This window comes from Octopus bimaculoides, chromosome 3 (genome assembly GCF_046866305.1).
Source record: "Octopus bimaculoides isolate indiv1 chromosome 3, ASM4686630v1, whole genome shotgun sequence".
In the NCBI taxonomy this organism is placed as follows: domain Eukaryota; kingdom Metazoa; phylum Mollusca; class Cephalopoda; order Octopoda; family Octopodidae; genus Octopus; species Octopus bimaculoides.
The window spans coordinates 133606560-133630014 of NC_142930.1; the positions used below are offsets into that span (position 1 = coordinate 133606560).

Below are 23455 nucleotides of genomic sequence, written 5' to 3' on the forward strand. Positions count from 1 at the left end.
CCAGTTAAGGTATAACCAAAGGACCTTATGGATTACAAGTCAAGACTTAGCAATTAATAATATTATTGTCAATAGAGAAAGCATATTCATAGTCTCAGCAATATACTAAAGGGAAAATCTTCAATTCACTGCTGAAAGATCTGTGTCAATGAGTTCTGTTCTAAGATACAAATAAAATCGCTATTATTCAAATTATCTTGGCATTGAAAACAAACAAAAAACCAAAAAGGCTTTGCTTTTTCAGGTTGAAACATCTTTCCTTATGTTGCTTTATATCATTTTCTATACAGATGCTAATGAAGAAAGAAATCAATGTTTACTTAAAAAATAAAAATAAACAAACGTGACACACACTATTAATATAAATTAATATTATGTGGTTAATATAATATATATATCATTATATGAAGCAATACAAAAACAAGCTTGTTGCATAAAATGAAAATTTTAAACAATTTTGAAAATGATTGCAATATAATGGCGAACCGCACCAAATTTTCCAAAGCTTGAATATTTTCAAATAATATTGGTTTCAAAAATTGACAGTTATGAAATCCTATCTCTTGATGTTTTCACAAGCAAGAAACATTATTTTACTCATCTTACCTCACCTAACTGAGAAAACTCAGTAGCCTTTTCGATTTCAGAGCAGAGTAATTGAAATTTATACAAATATTGAATTGAATTCTAAAGCAATTTCAACGCTTCAAGTAGAATATTTGAATTTTCAAATCTACCCAATATAAATTGTCAGTTTATACTTTTTCATTTTTCTACACTGGCATGAATGAGTTAAACAAATCTTTAAACAGTACATCATAATTCTTCATGTTCATTTGTTCAATACCTGCTTTTTTTATGCTAGCATGGCTTAAAGGTTTAAATGGGAATGTATTTGAGGCAGGTTTTTACAGCTGGATGCTCTTTCTGTTACCAACCCTTAACTGTTTTTCAAGTAAAGGATTTCGTATGCCAGATCTTTGAAAGGTGCAGAGCAACCAGTCATAATGTCGACAAGGAATGTAAACGTATTACTGTTTCACTCAAGTAAAACCAGATGTCAGCATCCAGGTACAATTCCATAGGTGCGTGCAACACACACACATCACAGGCTTCCTATAGTTTCCATCGACTGAATTCACTCACAAGGGTTAATTCATGATTGTAGTAGAAGACACTTGCCCAAGGTGCCACACAAAGGGACTGAACCTGAAACCCCGTGGTTGCAAAGTAAACTCCTTAATGACAGATCTTGCAAAATCCAGTTTTTAGTGGTCTAAATTCCTTTTTGAACTCTTCCATTGGCAGCATCAACTACTTTTACACTCCAGCATTTTCAATGCAAAAATGGATGTCAAAGTAAAATATAATATGTCTTGAATGGTACAATAATGCACTATAATAACAACAAAGGACTATATTTCCCTCATTATATAACTAATATTAAAGTAGAGCTGGCAGAATCGTTGGCACACCGGACAAAATGTTTAGTGGCATTTCGTCCATTTTTAAGTTCTGAGTTGTGATTCCACCAAAGACGACTTTGCATTTCATCCTTTCCGGGTTGATAAACTAAGTGCCAGTTGGGTACAAGGGTCAATGCAATCAACTTACTCCCTCCACCGAAATTGACTCGAACAATTCCTAGTGATATCTGAAGAAGGAATTTTTGTATTCCGAAATATTATTATTATATCAGACTATGGATAATTAAATTATAACAGCTATTATAGTCTAATGCTGTGCCTTTCAAGACACATTATATTTTACAAACAATACACAATGCTTCAAGCGAACTACAGTACTCTTGGATGTCAAAATGTTTTACGTTTTTAAAAAGTTTTAAAATAGCAGTTAGCTGAGTCAACAAGGTGGCTTCTAAATTGATAGTTTGCATTCAGTCATCTGTGTTGCACTAAAACAAAAAAGAAGTTACTAAACTCTTGCTGGTAGTACAAGGAAGTATTGATTCCTGGCTGTGTGTTGTTGTACTTGAAAAAGATACTTTATTTCACATTGCTATAGTCCACTCAGCTGGCAAAAAACAAGTTTTAACTGTAATTCACAAAGAGCCAGCCTTGTGATATTCTGGGTCACGTTGAATTTCTCTGAGAACTACATTAAAAGTACACGTGTGTGTGTGTGTGTGTGTGTGTGTGTGTGTATAATGCTCAGCCACTTGCACGTTAATTTCACAAGCAGGATGTTCCATTGACTGGATCAACTAGAACGCTCATCATTGTAATGGACAGAGTACCAGCTATAAATAGTTAGCATATTGTACTTTAAATAGTTGGAAGCTTTGTTAGATTATAGTGATGAACTCTACCCACTAGCTTGGAAATGGTAAAAACCATTCCAATGTATCCCAGTGAATAAAGATGAAGTTTCTGTTATGTCTCAGTAACATAATGGAATGTGGGTGTGAAGGTAGTTCAAAGGTCTTTAACACTGAAATATATTAAATATGCACACACATATATCATATTAGCTAGTATATAGCTTTTGAGCATCTGACCCTGAATGGGAAGATCTGCAAAGATCTGTTTTGAAGAATTTGTTGCAATTGCTTCCTCCAGTGTAATTTCCTAATGATCATATTCGTCACAAAAAGTCATGTAAAAAAAATTGCCAAAAACTATCACAGTAATGAAAACTTGGGAATCCAAAATTTCAGGATTGCAGGTCCGGATTATTTTTAATTTACTCACAGAGTTAGCCTTTAGATAATAAAAATTGTTATCATACAAAAGAATTTGTTGCAAAAATCCCCAAAAAAGAAAACTGCTGAAAACAATTACAGTAATGAAAACTTGGGAATCCAAAACTTCAGGATTGTGGAGTCTGGATTCGGCTTGGAATGTTTTTCATTTACTCATGGAGTCAGCCTGACATACCATACCATAAATGGTATAATATGTTGGGCTGCAGCCTCCATGAGTAAAGTTGAAAAAGTGTGACACACTGACATTTACATTTATGATATTATTATTATATTAAGGCGGTGAGCTGGCAGAACTGTTAGCATGCTGAGCAAAATGCTTAGCTGTATTTCATCTGCTGTTAGATTTTGTGCTTGAATTCCGCTGAGGTTGACTTTGCTTTTCATCCTTTCACGTTCAATAAAAATTAGTACCAGTTATGAACTGGTGTTGATGGAATTGACTTAATCTCTTCCCCCAAAATTTGAGGCCTTGTGCTTCTAGCAGAAAGAATTTATTAAAATTGAAAAAGTGTGACACACTGACATTCACATTTATTATATTAGATATGTTTAATTTTGGAGAAACAATTAAAGTGCATTTTATGTGTACGTGTGTGTGTGTATTAAAGAAAGCAAAAAATAAAACAAAAATGGCAGTGTTCAGTATGTTGCCCATAGGAATTTGTCAAAGAGACATGGTTAAACAAAGTTGTACATCATCTCCCTCTTTCTTTCTCTTTTACTTCCCACTGCCACCATCAACACTACTACTTTTAATAAAACATCAACTCTTCCTAAATTTCTTTGTCTCTCTTTCTCTCTCTTTCTGTCTGTCTTCATCACCACCCTCACTGTCTCTATGCCTACTGTTACTCTCACCCCCATTATGAGGAATAGTAGGAGTGTCATTGAATAGTGAGAGAGGGGGATCTAAGTGTGACACACAGAAATTAGTTTTTGCATTTATCATATTAGATAATCAAAGAAAAAGAAAACAAAGACAATATTCTTTTAATACAGAAATTTATTTGCTCCTAATTTACTATGAACTTATGGAGATTTCATTTTTTAAATGAAGTTGTTCACAAAGAAATAGATATATCTAGTGATGAAATGATTTGGAATTGCAAGCAGTCATTGTCAGTATTTTTCACTTTATGTAACATTTTAATGAACTATAAATTTTCATTTTATACATGCACTACATCATATACATACATTCATCTATTTCTAGTTATGTATGTATTCATTCACAAGTACCTAAATAACCTTATTATGCAAGAATTGCTGGGTGTACATTCACTCAATGAAGTAAGGGACATTGGGAGAATACTGAAATAAAAATACTAAATACAGATAACAAATATCCTTTGCTACCTGTGATCGAGACCAAAGCATCTGCAGTTTTAGCAGGTAGGTTACATAACAAACAAACACCAGAGAGAAAAGCATGCCGATGAACAATCAATAATAGATTGGTCATAATTTTATCAGATCATAACCTCATATTTTGCAACTAGAATTACTGGATCACAGATAGGACACAAATGATTTAGATATGCAAGTATAATGTGAAAACTACTTTGAATGCCATGCATTAAGAGAAGAAGGTATCCATGGCAAAAGAAGACTAATGACATGAGAGAGGAAAAGAAAAAGATGTTTAGGTCAGGTTTGAAAATGTGTTTTACAGGTGAAGTGACATGTGGTAAAGGAGAATGATGGTATTTCTCTGCATCATGGACAAAGAGATGTTAAAACAATGTAGAAACAATGCAACTTTCTGTGATGTCAAATAAGAAAACAGAAGATAATAGATTCTAGCTTATGTGAATGAGAAAAATCAGTGATCAGAAAGTTAAAAGCATGCACACACACACGCAAACTGGCAGTTAAGATTTTAATGTAAATGATATTATACATTATATGAATCGATTTGACAATGGAAGAGTTCAACAGGCCTACTGACAGGTCTCAGAACAAGAATCTCATTTTCTGTCTCAAGGTGTTTACAATATCTAATATGATCTGAATGCTAACATAATCAATATATGGAAAAACTGGAAGACAATAAAAACTTTATTCCAAACTTCCTACAACCTTCAAAAGCACCAGCATATATATGCACATGCATGTGTTTGTATATATACAGGAGTTGGACAAAATAATTGAAACATCTAGCATCATAATTTTTAGATATCTATAAAACCATCAAAAGCTTGTTTATTTTTATGTTTTTTGATTTATTACTAGTGTTGCTTAATGTTTTGCTAAAATTGCTGTTTCTTTTCAGATATCAGAAAAAGGTAATTAAAATTCATTAAAATGACATATCTATCAGACTTTCAAAGAGGTCAAATTATTGGTGCTTGTATGGCAGGTGCTAACGTAACGAAAACAGCCAAAATGTTTGGTGTATCAAGAAGTACTGTCTTGATAGTAATGACAGCCTTTGAGAAAGAGGGAAAAACCACCTCATCGAAACAAAAAAAAGTAAGCAGTCGATATCCTCCCCCATCATCACTACAAGAACTGGAGACTGTTTTAGCTGAAGAATAGACAAAAATTCCTTTGGAAACAATTCAAACTTTGTTTGAGTTCATACCTTGTAGAATTCAAGCTGTAATTACTGCCAAATGCAGTCCCATCACAAATCAAAATAAATTTGTTTGAAATTTTAAGGTGCTTCCATTATTTTGTCCAACCCCTTCATTCTTTTATTTGTTTTAGTCATTTGACTGTGGCCATGCTGGAGCACTGCCTTTAGTCAAACAAATCAACCCCAGAACTTATTCTTTGTAAGCCTAGTACTTATTCTATCAGTCTCTTTTGCTGAACCACCAAGTTACAGGGACATAAACACACCAACATCAGTTGTCAAGTGATGGTGGGGGGAGAATCACAGACACACACATATATATATATATATGTTTCCATCTACCAAATCCACTCACAAAGCTTTGGTCAGCCTGAGGATATAGTAGAAGACACTTGCCCAAGTGCCATGCAGTGGAACCAAACTCAGAACCATGTGGTTGGTAAGCAAGCTACTTACCACACAGCTACTCCTGTGCCTATATATATGCAACAAGCTAAAGCGATATGTGGATATGAAACAAACTATTGTACAAATATGTGGGTATATTTGATGAACTATAGAGATATGTGGATATGTAATGAATTAAATAGATGCGTGTAATAAAATATATCTGTAACAAAAAGAATCAGAAAACTAAATATCTCTTTAGGCAAACGCTATGCTGAATTTCTAGATTCATTAGACAATGACGATGATGACAATTAGGTTGGAATCAAGAATCACACAGTCCTCATATTTCCCCCTCAAAATCTGGTCACAATTAATAGTACAGTAATTACTGTTTTGTATTATTATTAATTTATTTTTCTAAGTTAACTATTAAGTAAGAGATACAAAGTAATTTGTCTCTTTCAAATTAAGTAAGAGATACAAAATGAAAAGACTCCAATATTCACTGCAAGGCTAATGATTATACATTAATGATAGAATCACTCCCCACTACTTTCATAAAGGTTTCTAAGAAAGGTTAAAAGCCACAAAGACATTTGGTCTAGCATTCTTACAGTTCTGGCAATCCATCATGCTGGATCAGTATATTTTTTTATAGACCTTGACAGGATGAAAGAAAATTAACCTCACCGAGATTTGAACTTAGAGTGCAAAGAACCAAAACAAATATCACGAAACATTTTGTCAGATGCTCTTATGACTGTCAATTCACCTCTTACATAGGGATACATATGAAATTATGCTTATTCTTCCAATATTCAGTAGAATATTGATTAAAAATTTAATTCCAATCAGTCTATTTTAAAAAGTTATGATTTTCACGTTAATATCTATTTACCTAAAGAAATTAAAGAGAAAAAAATGTTAATAGGAAAAAAATTTTATCTTTCAGATAATGCATTTGTTTATGTAGTAGTTGTTGCTGCAATCATAGGTGGATGCAGCAAAAGTGCAGCTGTTAAATCAGAAATTCACTGAAGTGACAATTTACCTTGAAAGAATCTTGTGTCCAATATCCCTTCGATAAAATGCATCAGTGAACTTAATCAAAGATGCCCCCTTCTGTGCTTTGTCAGAAGCTGACTGAAAATCTTTTTCTTTAGCCACCACTGCCAAAACTCGACCACCTGAAGTCACTAATTGTCCATCTTGGAGAGATGTACCAGCATGGAAAACAGTCACTCCAGATGCCTCAGCTTCTTCAAGACCTAAAACACAAAAAAAAAGAAAAGTATAAAAAATTTATGAGCCTTTTTGTTACCGAAATGTCAAACTGAATTTAATAATTCCTATTTAAATGAATATTATTTTGGGATGGTCATTTTTTTTTTGTTAAATAAACACATTCAGTATATACTCATTCTTCACTTCAGCTTTGTTGTTGTTGTTATTATTATTATTATTATTATTTTAGTGCCATTTGTCTGAAATCTTTTGTCACATGTCCTGTGACCTCTTCAGTGACTCTCCTTCCCTTATGTCTCCTCCTATCCTGTTTAGTCCATTCCGCCTTTTTTAGAACAGACTAAACAGGACAGGAAGAGACACTTGAGATGGAGAGTCACTGAAGAGGTCACAGGATGTGTGACGAAAGATTTCAGACAAAGGACACTAAAACAAAAGCAATAATAAACCTGAAGTGAAGGACGCATATATAGTGTGTGCATTTATTTGGCATAAAAAAGGAGAAAAAAAAAAGAAGACCATCCTGAAACATGTTTCAACACATGATTCCACATCAAGAATCTTACAAAACAAATGCAAAAACGTAATATTTAAATGAAAATGGACATAAAACATATCATCTCCCTTTTTCCTAAATGAAATAAACATGTATTTTCCCCAACAGCAAGACATCTGTTATATCTGTCTGTCTACCATACTTGAACCTCTCATCACCTGGTACAAAGCCACCTCCCTCAATATTACATCTCCTCCCATCTGAGTAGATTTGTCTTGAGTTACTTGGTGAGCTCACTGGAGCCAGTGTCATGTAAAAACCACCCAGTAGACTCTATAAAGTGGTTGGCATTAGGAAAGGCATTCAGTCATAAAAACCTTGCCAAAGTAGGCATAGGAGCTTGGCACATTCCTCTGGTTCAAAGTTTAGGTAAAATTATTCAGATTTAGTAACAGTGACCACATTAATGTATACTGGGAGCTTTTATGCCACAGGCACTAGTGAGGCCTTCATAAAGCTTGCAAGCCTACAAAACCCCAGTGGATGGGGTTTTATACTAGCAGGTGACAGTTAAAGTATGAGAGAAGGGAGTGGGACAGCAGGTTCTTTTTATAGGGGAGCTACATGGCTACTCACATTTAGGAGAGCATGAGAAATGAATTAGTAGCAGAAGAGATATATAGTGGTGATGAGGTAATCAGATGACATTTTGAGGTGAATAGAACTGCAGAGACTAAATGCTCTGTAAAATATAAACAAAGAAAAAAAGACAACAAATAATGCACTTCTGTATGCCTGGATGAAATTCAAAAATTCTTTGCCATAAAGATAATTATAGGCATTGGAAAGTCATATAGTTTAATTTTATGAAATGCATTATTTTTATTTAAATTACCTGTAATTTGAATTTATATGTTAAAGAGCAACAGATTCTGCTTAATTTTGTTAACTCATATGATAATTCTCTGGCCTATGCCAGTGCTGTATAATCAGCCCATTTAAGAGTACCCTTCAATCATTGGACAATACACTATGCTTGCGAAGACCTGTTGAGACAAGTGAAATCTTTGTTGTGGCTGATGATAGTACCGCCTGATTGGCATCCGTGCCAGTGGAACATTAAAAGCATCATTCGTGCATGATCGTTGCCAGGACCACTGACTGGCTCCCGTGCCCAGTGGCATGTAAACAGCGCCACTCAAGTGTGATTGTTGCCAGCGTCACCTGACTGGCTCCTGTGTAGGTGGCACATAAAAAACACCATCCGAGCATAGTTGTTACCAGTGCAGCTGGACTGGCTTCTGTACAGGTGGCATGTAAAAAGCACCATTTGAGCGTGGTTGATGCCAGTATCGCCTGACTGGCCCTTGTGCTGGTGACACACAAAAGCACTCACTACACTATCGGAGTGGTTGGCGTTCGGAAGAGCATCCAGCTGTAGAAACCTTGCCAGATCAGATTGGTGCCTGGTGCAGCCTTCTGGCTCGCCAGCCCTCAGTCAAACCGTCCAACCCATGCCAGCATGGAAAGTGGACGTTAAACGATGATGATGATGATTTACATATCTTTACAGTTCCTCACTCAGGATTTTTTCTATCCATTTACTCCACTGGACCCTCATAGCTATTCTATGTTTAAAAAATCCTACCATTTTTAGTAACATTAATAGGAATTATGTCACAAAATTGTTAAAATATTTTGTGTATAACCAATTTATTGCACATAAATTTTAACAACAAAACCTTAGACTCGCAAAGGTCATCTGGACCCTAGTTAAGAACCACTGGTAAAGAGTATGCCTTGTTTATTTGTTGAATGATTTATCAATCAGACAGAAAAACTGAATATAGTCTATAATTCTAAATGTGGTTTAGGTATGACATAACAATTATACTGCATAGTGGGAAAATAATTAGGCTTTTGAGTTGACTCTTGAAATCGTAATGAGATAGTAATTCAGACTCTGGACTCGAATACACACCACATGAGTCATTAACAAGAACAAAAAGAGCATTACCTGTGAGTGGAAGATTTTTCTTATATGAACCAGGATAGCCTCCACTAACGACGACAACACCAAGGACTTTGGATGCAGCATCAAATTCTGGCATGGTATGTTGCAGTGTACCGTTGACGCAGGCAGTGCAGACTGTGAGAAGATCCGATTTGAGCAGAGGAAGGATGGACTGTAAAAATGGAAGAACATTTTCAAAACAATCTCAATTTAAATAATTGTTTTTTCTTAACCCTTTAGCATTCAGATTTCTCTGTCAAATGCTATGCTTATTTATTCACATTGTTTTGAATTAATGATGTATTATGTCAGAGCTTCAAGATTTTGATGATGTGAATGTTTATTTTTAGAATGACATTAAAGGGTAGGCACAAGAGGCCAAATCTAACCATTTTGAACACAAAACAGGTAGAATATTTGGGCCAGATATGGCTGGTTTAAATGCTAAAGGGTTAAATGTTTATATGAAGATACCTATGGTTGTTTGGTTAAGAAGGTTGCTTGCTCTACAACCACATAGTTTCAGGCTCAGTCCTTCAGCAAGGCTCCTTAGACAAATATCTTTTATAGACCTAGGCTATAAAAGTGAGTGAGTTTGGTAGGAAGAAACTGTACAGAAACCTGTTGCATATGTGTATATGATTGTGTGACTTAACTTTTATGGCTTTGCTTGTCCTATCTGGGTGAAACAATGATATAATGTTTACACTCTGTAGATTTTAGGAGCTGCGAAATAACAAAAAGTACCCCTTATTTGAAAAACGGGTAATTGTTGGCAACAGGAAGCACATCTGGCTGTAAATTCCTGCCACAAAGAATTCCCTTCAGCCTATGCTAGGAAGGAAAAACATACAATACACACACACACATCACCAGCGTACATGACAAGCTCATAAACAGTGTCTGAACATTAAACACTACAGTAAATATTAATATAGGCACAGGTGTAGCTGTGTGGAAAGAAGTCTGCATCCCAACCACATGGTTTCTGGTTCAGTCTTGCTACATGGCAATTTGGGCAAGTGTCTTCTACTATAGATTTGGGTCAACCAAATCCTTGTGAGTGGATCTGGTAGAGGGAAACTGAAAGAAGCCCATCATATATCATCATCGTTTAACGTCTGCTTTCCATGCTAGCATGGGTTGGACGATTTGACTGAGGACTGGTGAACCAGATGGCTACACCAGGCTCCAATCTGATTTGGCAGAGTTTCTACAGCTAGATGCCCTTCCTAACACCAACCACTCCGAGAGTGTAGTGGGTGCTTTTATGTGCCACCGGCACGAAGGCCAGTCAGGCGGTACTGGCAACGGCCACACTCAAAATAGTGTATTTTAGGTGCCACCTGCACAAGAGCCAGCCCAGGGGCACTGGCAACGATCTCGCTCGAAAATCCTACGAAGGCCAGTCAGGCGGTACTGGCAACGGCCACGCTTAAAATGGTGTATTTTAGGTGCCGTCTTTGTGATTGTTTGTCTCTCACCACTGGACAACCAGAGTAGGTGTGTTTACATCCCTGTAACTTAGTGTTTTTGCAAAAGAAATTGATAGAATAAGTACCAGGCTTTACAAAAAGATCATAAGTCAATTTGTTTGACTAAAATTCTTCAAAGTGGCGCTCCAGCATGGCTGAAACAAGTAACATGAAATGATAAAAGATGATTTCATAAGAAACTCATATTTAAACCTATTATGATTTGTGATTAGTGCAAAAAATCTGACATACACTGATACAGTTTAGAAATGTCTTAGAAGAACTTTTAGAACATATGTGACTGACAATGGAGTTTATCAAAGTATTCCAAGTAATAAAAAGGAAAAATGTTTTCTTTACCTGTGTCTCTGGGTCACCAAAACGGCAATTAAATTCCAAAACTTTAGGCCCATCAGCTGTAAGCATTAAACCAGCATAAAGAACACCTGAAAAGATGAAAAATCAGTCTGATAAAAACACGAGTGCTTACATTAGTTTGCTGAGTGTAACACATGAAAAAGCATATAAAAAGTGTGTGTATGAATATATATATATATATATGAATGATAATGGTCCAATACTGGATGAAAGTATAAAATTATAAAAAAATAAAATGTTTTTAATAATTTTAAACCCATGGAAATATATATATATGTAGACAAGTGTATATATATATATGTGGGCGCGCGCGCGTGTGTGTGTGTGTGTGTGTGTATATATATATATACATAGGGTGTGATGGGTAAATTGTCACCATTTTATATTTTTAATTTTGTGCATACATTGTTTTTGATTTTGTCGACTACACAGTATAGTAGGGTCAGTTGGACACCGTCTGTGAGAAAAACAGCACCATGACGCAATTCACTGTCAGAAATTTGGATACGACATGCTGTACTGCTTGGCATTTGAGCCAGAAGCTCCATTTACTTATAAGCTTGAGAAAAAAAGAAAAGGTATATTTCACTACTCTCATCACATTGATGTATTCAGTGTGTAGGATGTCAGTAATTAAAAAGAAATTTTTAAAACAAGATTGAGTATTTGGTATTGTCAATCAGGCAAAAATGGCATGTTGCTTTCATTTAAGTGAAAAAGTCATACTGTAAAAAAGAAGTTTTGATCTCAAGACCATTGGGTTACTGATCCAGTACATAACTAATCATCATGTTTTTTTCCTTTTTGATTTTCTATACTTGCATGTGCTGGATGAGTCCCTCCAACAGTTTCCTACCACTTGTCTTTCTTTCTCGTTTGAGACATTCAGCTTCCTGAATGACCTTCACATCTGCCCACGTCCTCCTTAGTCTTCCTCTTCTACTATCTTTCTACATGAATCTCCTAGCACTTCTTCACCCATTATTACATGTCCATACTAACATAGCCATCACTCTTGCACATCACAGATGCTTCCTCTTTTACCAAGTTTTTTCTCTCAGTTCTTTCACTACTATGCAGCAGTTCATAGACCGGAAAGAGAAACCACCTATCACCATCAGGGATAACAGTTCCTCAAACTTTCTCCACCATGTTTTAATTCTGGCTGTTATGCTTTCAGTATATCCTTTTCTTGTTGCTAATTAGGTTGCCTAAGTAACAGAAGCTCTCAGCTAATATGAATCTATTATAAAGATTTCAATTTTTTTGTTTTTGTCAAAAAGGTACATTAACCCTTTAGCATTTAAACTGGCCATATCCAGCCTAACTAAATATTCTACCTGTTTTATGTTATAAAACTGGCTAGATCTGGCTTCTCAAACCTACCCTACAATATCAGTCTAAAAATAAATAATGTTATCCTTGAAATCTCAATGCCATGAGATAATGCATGACAGATTCAAAACAATGTGAATAAATATTACATCTGACAGAATAATCTGAATGCTACAGGGAGTAAGTTGTCAGGTATTTACTTACCTACAAATGGCATTCCCTCTGATCTCAGTCCATCAACAGCTTTTTGTAGAACAGTCTCTGTAACAAGTTTCAGTTCAGAATCTGTAATCTGATACATTGAAACAAATTATAAATGATGATTTGAAACAAATAACACCAAAATTCAAATAAACATATGCAAAAGAAAAACAACAACTTAATATCTAAAATCTTATAATCATCGAAATATTTTGATCACCATAACAACAAATATCACTTTAGTTTTGTCTTTTCATCATCATCAACCCTCAGACATTACTTCTCGAGTCCTAGGACTCACAAGGTTGCTTACAATGTTTGCAAAGCCCAGAATGGGATGCCAGTCCATTGCAAGGTTATCCGCTTACAGCTGAGTGGACTGGAGCAATGGGAAACAAAGTGTTTTGCTCAAGAACACAATGCACCGCCTGATCTGGTAATTGAAATCACAATCTTGTGATTGAGAGTGCAATACCTTAACCATTAGACCATGCACCATCACTTTTGTCCTTTGCCACTGGTTTTAATTGTCAAATAGTAAAGTCATGTCACATTTTTCTAACCCTTTAGCATTTAAACCAGCCATTTAAATGCATCCCAGTGTCACACAAATGACACCCATGCCAGTAGCATGTAAAAGCACCAATTACACTCTCAGAGTGTTGGTGTTAGGAAGGGCATCCAGCCGTAGAAAACCATGCCAACTCAGACTGGAGTCTGGTGCAGTCTTCCAGTGTGCCAGCCCAGTCAAACCATCCAACCCATGCCAGCATGGACAATGGATGCTAAATGATGATGATGATAATGATGATATCTGGCCAACATATTTTACCTGCTTTATGTTCAAACTAGCTAGATCCAGCTTCTCACACTTACCCTACAATGTCACTCTAAAAGTAAACAATCACATCATTGAAACCTCAAAGCGATGAGATAATGCATGATTAATTGAAAGCAATATTAATAAATAAGCATTATATTTGACAGAATAACTTGAATGCTAAAGGGTTAATGCAATGGTTATAATAAATCAAGAAACATACCTTTGGATAAGGGCAGTAAGCACCCATTCCACCAGTATTGGGTCCAGAATCCCCATCTTTAAGACGTTTGTGGTCCTGAGCTGGAGGCATCAAAGCAACAGTATTTCCATCTGTGAAAGCAAGACACTAAAAAGAGAAGAGATTTGAAAGAAAATAATACATTCAACACAAAATAATTATTCAAGATATGTATAAATTGTAGTATTATATCTAGCAATGTGTATACATTAATATATAAGTAAACCCAGCTGTTTGTCACATCACTTGTATGGAAACTCACATCAGCATATAAGTGATGCAAAATATTGCAACAGCTGTTAGTTGAAGGTTCCTATTGTGTAACAAAAATAAAGGTGCCTTGCTGTTTCAAACGAGAGTCCAACTACATTTCTACTGTCTCCTTGCACTGCAAAAAGAAAGTCTAATATTCACTACTCTTTCACTGGTTTCAGTCATTGGACTGTGACCATGCTGACACACCACTTTCAAGAATGTTTAGTCAGATATCTCAATAACAAAAAGTGACGCAACTCAACAAATATACATACACATGTCACGCCTTTCTATGGTTTCCTCTACCCAAAATCTCATCATAAAGCATTTGTCAATTATGTATAAATGAATAAAAATATATATATTGTGTTGTGTTAAAAGTTTTGCAATATTTTGGTAACATTGGACACTAAACTCGGCTTGCGAAGACCTGTTGGGGCAAGTGAAAGCGAAATCGTGATGGCACCTGTGCCCAGCGTTGCCTTCCTGGCACTTGTGCCGGTGGCACGTGTAAAGACATTCGAACGAGATTGTTGCCAGTGCTGCTGGACTGGCTACTGTGCAGGTGGCACATAAAATACACCATCTTGAGCGTGGCCGTTGCCAGTACTGCCTGACTGGCTCTCGTGCCGGTGGCACGTAAAAGCACCCACTATACTCTTGGAGTGGTTGGCGTTAGGAAGGGCATCCAGCTGTAGAAACTCTGCCAAATCAGATTGGAGCTTGGTGTAGCCATCTGGTTCACCAGTCCTCAGTCAAATCATCCAACCCATGCTAGCATGGAAAGCGGACGTTAAACAATGATGATGATGATATATGCTTTATTCATCAAGTTACAACAAAAGCAGCCTAGTATTCAAAGTAGAGGCTATCGTGGTGTACCGTCTGAAGCCACCTTTCTGTCAGTTCTTTGATTGCATACTAATGCCAGTTCTTCTCCTTTGAGGTGAAGAACTCCTTCACTGACGCTTCCACCTCAACATGATTGATGAAGCATCGCAAGCACAAGAAGAGAGTCAGGGATCAGAACACGTAATAATCTGAGGGAGATATTTTTCTGCAATCTCAGGGGCAGAAGCAATGGTTAAGCAAGGGCCAGCTTCTGAAACCTTGTCACCAAACAAGGCCATTTTGAATACAAGTTGATGCTCTGTGTCTGGTGGAACTACGAGAGGACAATTCACTACAAGTTCGTTCTTACAAGTGGATCAGATTGTCGAGGAAGATTTTGTATGTTCAGATACCCTTCTTGTCACCAACTTAGACATATTTTCAAGGAAGGTAATATTTCTCCATGGCCAGGCAAGTTTTGCAAACGAAGGACACTGGTTGTTTGATAGTGGTGTCCATTTACAACTATCATGTGATGTTGAGACAAAGAAGCACAAATACCTACACCCTTGCATGTGCATACATACACCGATAGATAGATGACACCTAAACAGATACCACATGCAAAGTAAAGACAGGATTGGTATTTATGAAGAAATATTTCATTGTGGGTTGTCTAGTTCTACAAATTTAAGACACTTTTAGAGAGTAAAGAAACAAAAACTTAAGTGCTGAATGTCTTTTAAAACATTAAACCCGTGACTGGGTACTGTGAATAATTGGGGTTGGCACAAGCATGGCCATGTGGTTAAGGAGTTTGCTTCCCAACCAAGTGACCTTGAGTTCAGTCCCACTGTGTGACACTTTGGACAGGTGTCTTCTACTGTAGACCCATGCTGACCAAAGTGTTGTTGGTGGATATGGTAGAAGGAAACTGAAAGAAGGCTGCTGTGTGTGTGTATACCCTTGTTTTGATATCATGTGATAGTTGTAAATGAGCATTACCATCATATCCAAGTGAGGTTGTTTGTTTCCAGTCTTTCATGAAAAATATGTCTGACCATGGGAAAATATTACCTTGCATGGAAACAGGTGAGGATTGGCAACAGGAAGGACACCCAATCACAGAAAACTGCCTCAATAAAATTCATCTGACCCATGCAGGTATGCTAAAGTGAACATTAAAATGACAATGATAACGTTGCAATTTAGCCCAAGGTCCCTTCTGTACCAGAAATCACTATCTCATCTTCTATTAGCGTCTCAAACTACATCATCATCATTACCAAAGGCATTCATCTTATTTTAAGAAAGGGTGAGACATGAATTATGACAAATATTTCAAGCAGATAAGGGTGACCACATAGAGGATCTCTTCCTGAATAGGGTCAAATCCTAGAGGACATGCTATAATCATTAGTTTATTTGAAACATTTAACAATATTATGTTTAGGATTAAGGCATTGAGCTGGCAGAATTGTCATCATGCTGGACAAAATGCCTAGTGGCATTTCATCTGTCTTTCTTCAGAGGTCAACTTTGCCTTTCATCCTTTGGGGGTCAATAAAATAAGTACCAGTTGAGCACTAGGGTTGATTCAATAGACTTAGCCCCTCCCCTCAAATTGCTGGCCTTGTGCCAAAGTTTGAAATCAATATTATGTTTAGAATAACTGTGTGCATGTGTATATGGGTATCTTTGTCATTTAGACAGATATAAATCACAACAATGTCCTCTGTGGGGTTTGAAACCCATTGAACAGCATTACTTGCCACCTAATTACTGAACTTCATACGAAATTCACAGAACATTAATAAATTGTTGACTTACAGACACTTCTTCTCCTTCAAGTAATTCTTCAATAATGACAGTCTCACCAGCGGCACCAAATTTCTTGTCCTGAACAAAATAGCGAAAAGTCTTCAGTGAATAGGATTGGGGTGGGGGGACTATTGTTGTAATAGAAAGGAAAGTACAGTTTTGATGAAGAGAGTACAGTTGTAGTGGAGAGGAGAGAGTACAATTGCAGTTGAATGGAGAGAGTACAGCTGTGGTTGAGAGGAAAGAGTATAACTGCAGAAGAGAGGATTGGTATATAAGTAGGAAACATTGAGATAGGCAGATGGTGGAGTGAGCTATGAAGACAAGCAGAGTACTAGAGGGAAACAGAAATTGGTAAAGTATGAAGAGTAGAAAGAATACCAATGAGAAACATGGAGACTACCAGAGGATGAGTTTGAGATAAGAAGGTTACAAGAATTATGGAGGTGGGTGAAGTGAAAAGAGAGAGGAAGAGCAGATATAGAAAGGTATACAATCAAATACTGCATTTTTCAGCATATATGCCAATGTAGATAAAGTGTAAACATGTAGTGAAAACATTCAGGCATCACTATCTTTCCAAATTCTGTTGCAGTCCTCGTGGAATTTCCAGTCTGCCAAAGCTGTCTTGGTGTATAAACTGACTTCCCATTTTTGGTAGTAAAGTTTGGTCTGAAAAATTTGACTTGCTTGCTAGGAAATACAGTAGCAAGGGTGAGTGGAAAAAACCAGTTGCTAACTTAGAGAGAGGAAAAGAGAAACAGGTGAAGCACAAAGAGAAGAAATATACAGGTAAAGTAACCAGGTAGTTACGGAAGAAAACAGAAGTATATAAAAATAGCTGATAGTAGCAAGTAACGAATGGTGGAGATAAAGACTAGAGGAATTTTAGATCGGTTAAATATGGCTACTTTACCTCAAGAATATCTTTAACTGATTGACAAGCTTCTTCCACTGAACTAGCGACGATCACTCCTTTGCCAGCAGCCAACCCACTTGCTTTCACCACTAATGCTTTGTATGGAGCACTGGAGTAAACAAAGGAAAACAAATTATATGTTGGTGTATTCAGTAAAATCAAATTCTGTATTTGCCAGCACATAAGATGCATCCCTATTTCACAAGTATATTTTGTGGAAAAAACAAATTTAGTAAAGTATGAAACCATACATTTATTACAAATCAATTACTTTATTGGACTACCAATTCTCAGTTTTATCTTCTTTCAGACCAATTGTTTAGTTGTTTATATTTTGGTCAGGAGAATTGTCATACAGGCTGTAAAACTGATATTTATGATGTAAATATAATACTATGCTTAGAATAGGTGTGTGTATATGGGTATAAATTATTCGGACAGATATACATCACAACAATGGCTTCTATAGGGTTAAGAAATGTTTAAATAAATCAGTTGGGTCCGTCTCAAACAATGTCAGATTTTCCTGTGATATATTTCAAATAACTACACCATTGCAGACGTATGATGGGCACAGAGGATCCATGCAAGACAGAAAAGAGCTAAGTAGATAATAGAAAAACAAAAAACAAGCATGATATATATGAATAGAAGACTTACTGAAACATCATACCAGTAAGTAGAAATAAATATTAAATCAATGATAACTATGGGATACAGGTGAGAAAAGTGAGCAACTCACCTTCTAATGTGTTCGTAGGCCTCATCTGCCTTGGTGAATGTCTTGAAACGAGCAGTTGGAATATCATGACGAATCATGAAATTCTTTGCAAATTCTTTGCTAGCTTCAATTTGAGCTGCTTTAGCACTGGGGCCAAAACATTTAATTCCTTCAGAAAAAAAAAGATATATATCAATATGGAACAAACAATTGACGAGAAAAAAAAAATTCATGTAAAAATAATTTGTGAAGATACCATTGACTCTGTTATTATCTAGTGTAACAATTTAAAAATGATAATAACAGAATCAATAATATAGGCAACTGCAGGCCCAAAATAAGCATCACACACACATGTATATATATATGTGTGTATGTGTTAAATAAAGTGAGACAACAAATCCAAGGCAGTGTGAAATTTGTAGGACATTTTATAAAGAAAAAGGTAGTCTTACAGCTGTTTCAGGGACACAAAAGATATCCCATTATCAGAAACATTTAAAAAATGATAACAGAATTAATATAGGCGATTGCAGGCCCCAAAAAAGCATTAACTTTGTGTGTGTATGAGTGTGTTAAATAAAATAAGATAAAGCCAAGGCAATGTAATATTTCTAGGGCATTTATAAATAGAAAGGTAGTCTTACAGCTGTTTCAGGGATACAAAAAATACCCCATTATCAGAGACGTTATGAGTTAAATAGAAAGAAATAGTAGAGTTCAATATAAAAAGTTATTTTGGAAAGGGAAAGATATAAGTAGTATAAAGGGAAATATAAGAAAAATATATGTTGGGTGTTAAATATATATATATACACACACACACAAATATTTCAAAATATCATTATCTCCTTTTATATTGCAATGACTAATGTTGAGTCAGTTGTAGTGTAATATTTTGTTGAAAATGCCTGAAGCATTGTAATCACTAAACCCATAGTCCAGTGAGTCATAGGAGGAAAACACTCTCCATATTTATTTATTTATTTATTTGTGTATAATGTCATCTCATAATTTTCTCTCATCTTTTTAAAACTGAGTAATAGTCAATTGCATTATACACAATAATCAAACTTCAACTATTTTCCTTGTCTCCCACCGGTTAAGTGCATCAACATATTTAGGATGGCATGACATCATCTTAACATCCTCTTTTCCGTGCTTGCATGGGTCAGACAGAATTTTTTGACAGAAACTGTGTAGAAGCCCATCGTATGTGTAAATGTGCATGTATCTGTCATCTATCACTGTTTGACAAGTGGTGTTGGTTTGTTTACATCCCTGCAATTTAGCGGTTCAGCAAAAGAAAACCGATAAAATAAGTATTGGGATCGATCTGCCCAACAAGAAACCCTTCAAGGTGTAGCCCCATCATGGCGGACGTTAAATGATTGAAACAAGTAAAAGACAGATAAACTGGAAAGAACAAAATTTAAAACCCAACTATCATATATACAGGGTTTCTCAGAAGTCGCATGCCATCCTGGTTTTTTAAAGAAAAATACACCTTTATTGATTTCAAGAACACTTTATAGAAATTAATCATAACAAATGCTCAAATTCAGCACCCTCTGCAATAAAATAAATTAGGAAAAAAAAAATCATCATCATCGTTTAAACGTCCGCTTTCCATGCTAGCATGGGTTGAACGATTTGACTGAGGACTGATGAACCAGATGGCTGCACCAGGCTCCAATCTGATCTGGCAAAGTTTCTACAGCTGGATGCCTTTCCTAACGCCAACCGCTCCGAGGTGCCATCACGATTTCGCTTTTGCTTGTGACAATTATTTTTAATGAAAACCAGAATGGTGCGTGACTTCTGGGACACCATATATATATATGCAAATGTTTTGTTTCTTGTTATAATTTTGATGTTAGGTATATATTAAATAATCTTCAAAACGCCCTGGGCTGACAAAAGTGGACATAGTAGATGGAAGCTGAAAGAAGCCTGTCATGTGTGTGTGTGTGTGTATAGATTATAAAGGTGTGTGGTTTAGTAGTCAGGGTGTTGCACTCACAATTTAGGTGATCTCACGTTGCTCTATGATCCCTTTCACACCTGAAACGTGGTACACTGTGCAGCTGTTTAGACAATGTCAATTTGATGGTGAGAGTAAGCTAATATGTAACATGAACATTTGATCACAATAACCAAATCCTTTGTGCAGGTCATTCTTCGATGGGAGAGTCCACCATACCATATATATATATATATATCTAATATATAAAATAGAGATGCGTGCATATTCACTTTCAATGCGAAAACAGCTTTATCAATTACTCCCATACTTTTGATGCATGAATAATTTGACCTCAGACATATAATAGGGTCTTCATTTGATTTTCTTATTTTCTTATTAAAAATAAAAAATTTTGATTTTTATATTACATTCAATGTGTCTTTGTATCAGGGCTGTGGGGTTGAAACTAAAAACTTTGACTGTGACTCCTTTGCTATTGGTACCTCCGACTCCTCTTTATGTAATTAAGTGATTGTGGACTACATATCTCATAAAGCATATGCATACGCTTGTATTTTGAGTAGGCCTATATGTTATAACTGGTTTATATTAAAGAATAAAGATATTGTGAGTCGGAGTCAGTACAGACTCCAACTACTCCTTAATTGTTTCCAACTGACTCCTTAGCCCTGCTTTGTGCTTGTCCCCCACCATCACCACTTGACAATTGTTGTTTAACCCTTTCAATACCAACCTGGCTGAAACAGCCTCTGGCTCTGTAGTACAAATGTCTTGCTTTCCTAAGTTTTGAATTAAAATCTTCCGCCAAACTTTAGTCACAATTTATGTTCTTAACACTAGCTTAATGGTAACTAAGCTATTTTACTAAATTCTTTGTTATATCTAAAACTAACTGAAAGGTAGTCTTACAGCTGTTTCAGGGATACAAAAAATACCCCATTATCAGAGACGTTATGAGTTAAATAGAAAGAAATAGTAGAGTTCAATATAAAAAGTTATTTTGGAAAGGGAAAGATATAAGTAGTATAAAGGGAAATATAAGAAAAATATATGTTGGGTGTTAAATATATATATATACACACACACACAAATATTTCAAAATATCATTATCTCCTTTTATATTGCAATGACTAATGTTGAGTCAGTTGTAGTGTAATATTTTGTTGAAAATGCCTGAAGCATTGTAATCACTAAACCCATAGTCCAGTGAGTCATAGGAGGAAAACACTCTCCATATTTATTTATTTATTTATTTGTGTATAATGTCATCTCATAATTTTCTCTCATCTTTTTAAAACTGAGTAATAGTCAATTGCATTATACACAATAATCAAACTTCAACTATTTTCCTTGTCTCCCACCGGTTAAGTGCATCAACATATTTAGGATGGCATGACATCATCTTAACATCCTCTTTTCCGTGCTTGCATGGGTCAGACAGAATTTTTTGACAGAAACTGTGTAGAAGCCCATCGTATGTGTAAATGTGCATGTATCTGTCATCTATCACTGTTTGACAAGTGGTGTTGGTTTGTTTACATCCCTGCAATTTAGCGGTTCAGCAAAAGAAAACCGATAAAATAAGTATTGGGATCGATCTGCCCAACAAGAAACCCTTCAAGGTGTAGCCCCATCATGGCGGACGTTAAATGATTGAAACAAGTAAAAGACAGATAAACTGGAAAGAACAAAATTTAAAACCCAACTATCATATATACAGGGTTTCTCAGAAGTCGCATGCCATCCTGGTTTTTTAAAGAAAAATACACCTTTATTGATTTCAAGAACACTTTATAGAAATTAATCATAACAAATGCTCAAATTCAGCACCCTCTGCAATAAAATAAATTAGGAAAAAAAAAATCATCATCATCGTTTAAACGTCCGCTTTCCATGCTAGCATGGGTTGAACGATTTGACTGAGGACTGATGAACCAGATGGCTGCACCAGGCTCCAATCTGATCTGGCAAAGTTTCTACAGCTGGATGCCTTTCCTAACGCCAACCGCTCCGAGGTGCCATCACGATTTCGCTTTTGCTTGTGACAATTATTTTTAATGAAAACCAGAATGGTGCGTGACTTCTGGGACACCATATATATATATGCAAATGTTTTGTTTCTTGTTATAATTTTGATGTTAGGTATATATTAAATAATCTTCAAAACGCCCTGGGCTGACAAAAGTGGACATAGTAGATGGAAGCTGAAAGAAGCCTGTCATGTGTGTGTGTGTGTGTATAGATTATAAAGGTGTGTGGTTTAGTAGTCAGGGTGTTGCACTCACAATTTAGGTGATCTCACGTTGCTCTATGATCCCTTTCACACCTGAAACGTGGTACACTGTGCAGCTGTTTAGACAATGTCAATTTGATGGTGAGAGTAAGCTAATATGTAACATGAACATTTGATCACAATAACCAAATCCTTTGTGCAGGTCATTCTTCGATGGGAGAGTCCACCATACCATATATATATATATATCTAATATATAAAATAGAGATGCGTGCATATTCACTTTCAATGCGAAAACAGCTTTATCAATTACTCCCATACTTTTGATGCATGAATAATTTGACCTCAGACATATAATAGGGTCTTCATTTGATTTTCTTATTTTCTTATTAAAAATAAAAAATTTTGATTTTTATATTACATTCAATGTGTCTTTGTATCAGGGCTGTGGGGTTGAAACTAAAAACTTTGACTGTGACTCCTTTGCTATTGGTACCTCCGACTCCTCTTTATGTAATTAAGTGATTGTGGACTACATATCTCATAAAGCATATGCATACGCTTGTATTTTGAGTAGGCCTATATGTTATAACTGGTTTATATTAAAGAATAAAGATATTGTGAGTCGGAGTCAGTACAGACTCCAACTACTCCTTAATTGTTTCCAACTGACTCCTTAGCCCTGCTTTGTGCTTGTCCCCCACCATCACCACTTGACAATTGTTGTTTAACCCTTTCAATACCAACCTGGCTGAAACAGCCTCTGGCTCTGTAGTACAAATGTCTTGCT

At 35.9% G+C, this 23455-nt stretch overlaps 1 protein-coding gene across 3 annotated transcripts in view; it reads right to left on the reverse strand.

The window, feature by feature from the left end:
* Positions 1-23455, reverse strand: part of LOC106876245 (trifunctional purine biosynthetic protein adenosine-3) — a 53090-nt gene that overhangs the window by 20124 nt on the left and 9511 nt on the right. For all 3 annotated transcript variants that reach the window (XM_014924733.3, XM_014924734.3, XM_089349688.1), the window contains exons 4-11: positions 18467-18614; positions 17722-17833; positions 16815-16883; positions 13881-14006; positions 12841-12928; positions 11284-11369; positions 9452-9620; positions 6745-6961 (exon numbers count right to left, since the gene is read on the reverse strand). In XM_014924733.3, coding sequence (XP_014780219.1) covers positions 6745-6961; positions 9452-9620; positions 11284-11369; positions 12841-12928; positions 13881-14006; positions 16815-16883; positions 17722-17833; positions 18467-18614 — 1015 coding nt within the window. The remainder of the gene's footprint in view (positions 1-6744; positions 6962-9451; positions 9621-11283; positions 11370-12840; positions 12929-13880; positions 14007-16814; positions 16884-17721; positions 17834-18466; positions 18615-23455) is intronic.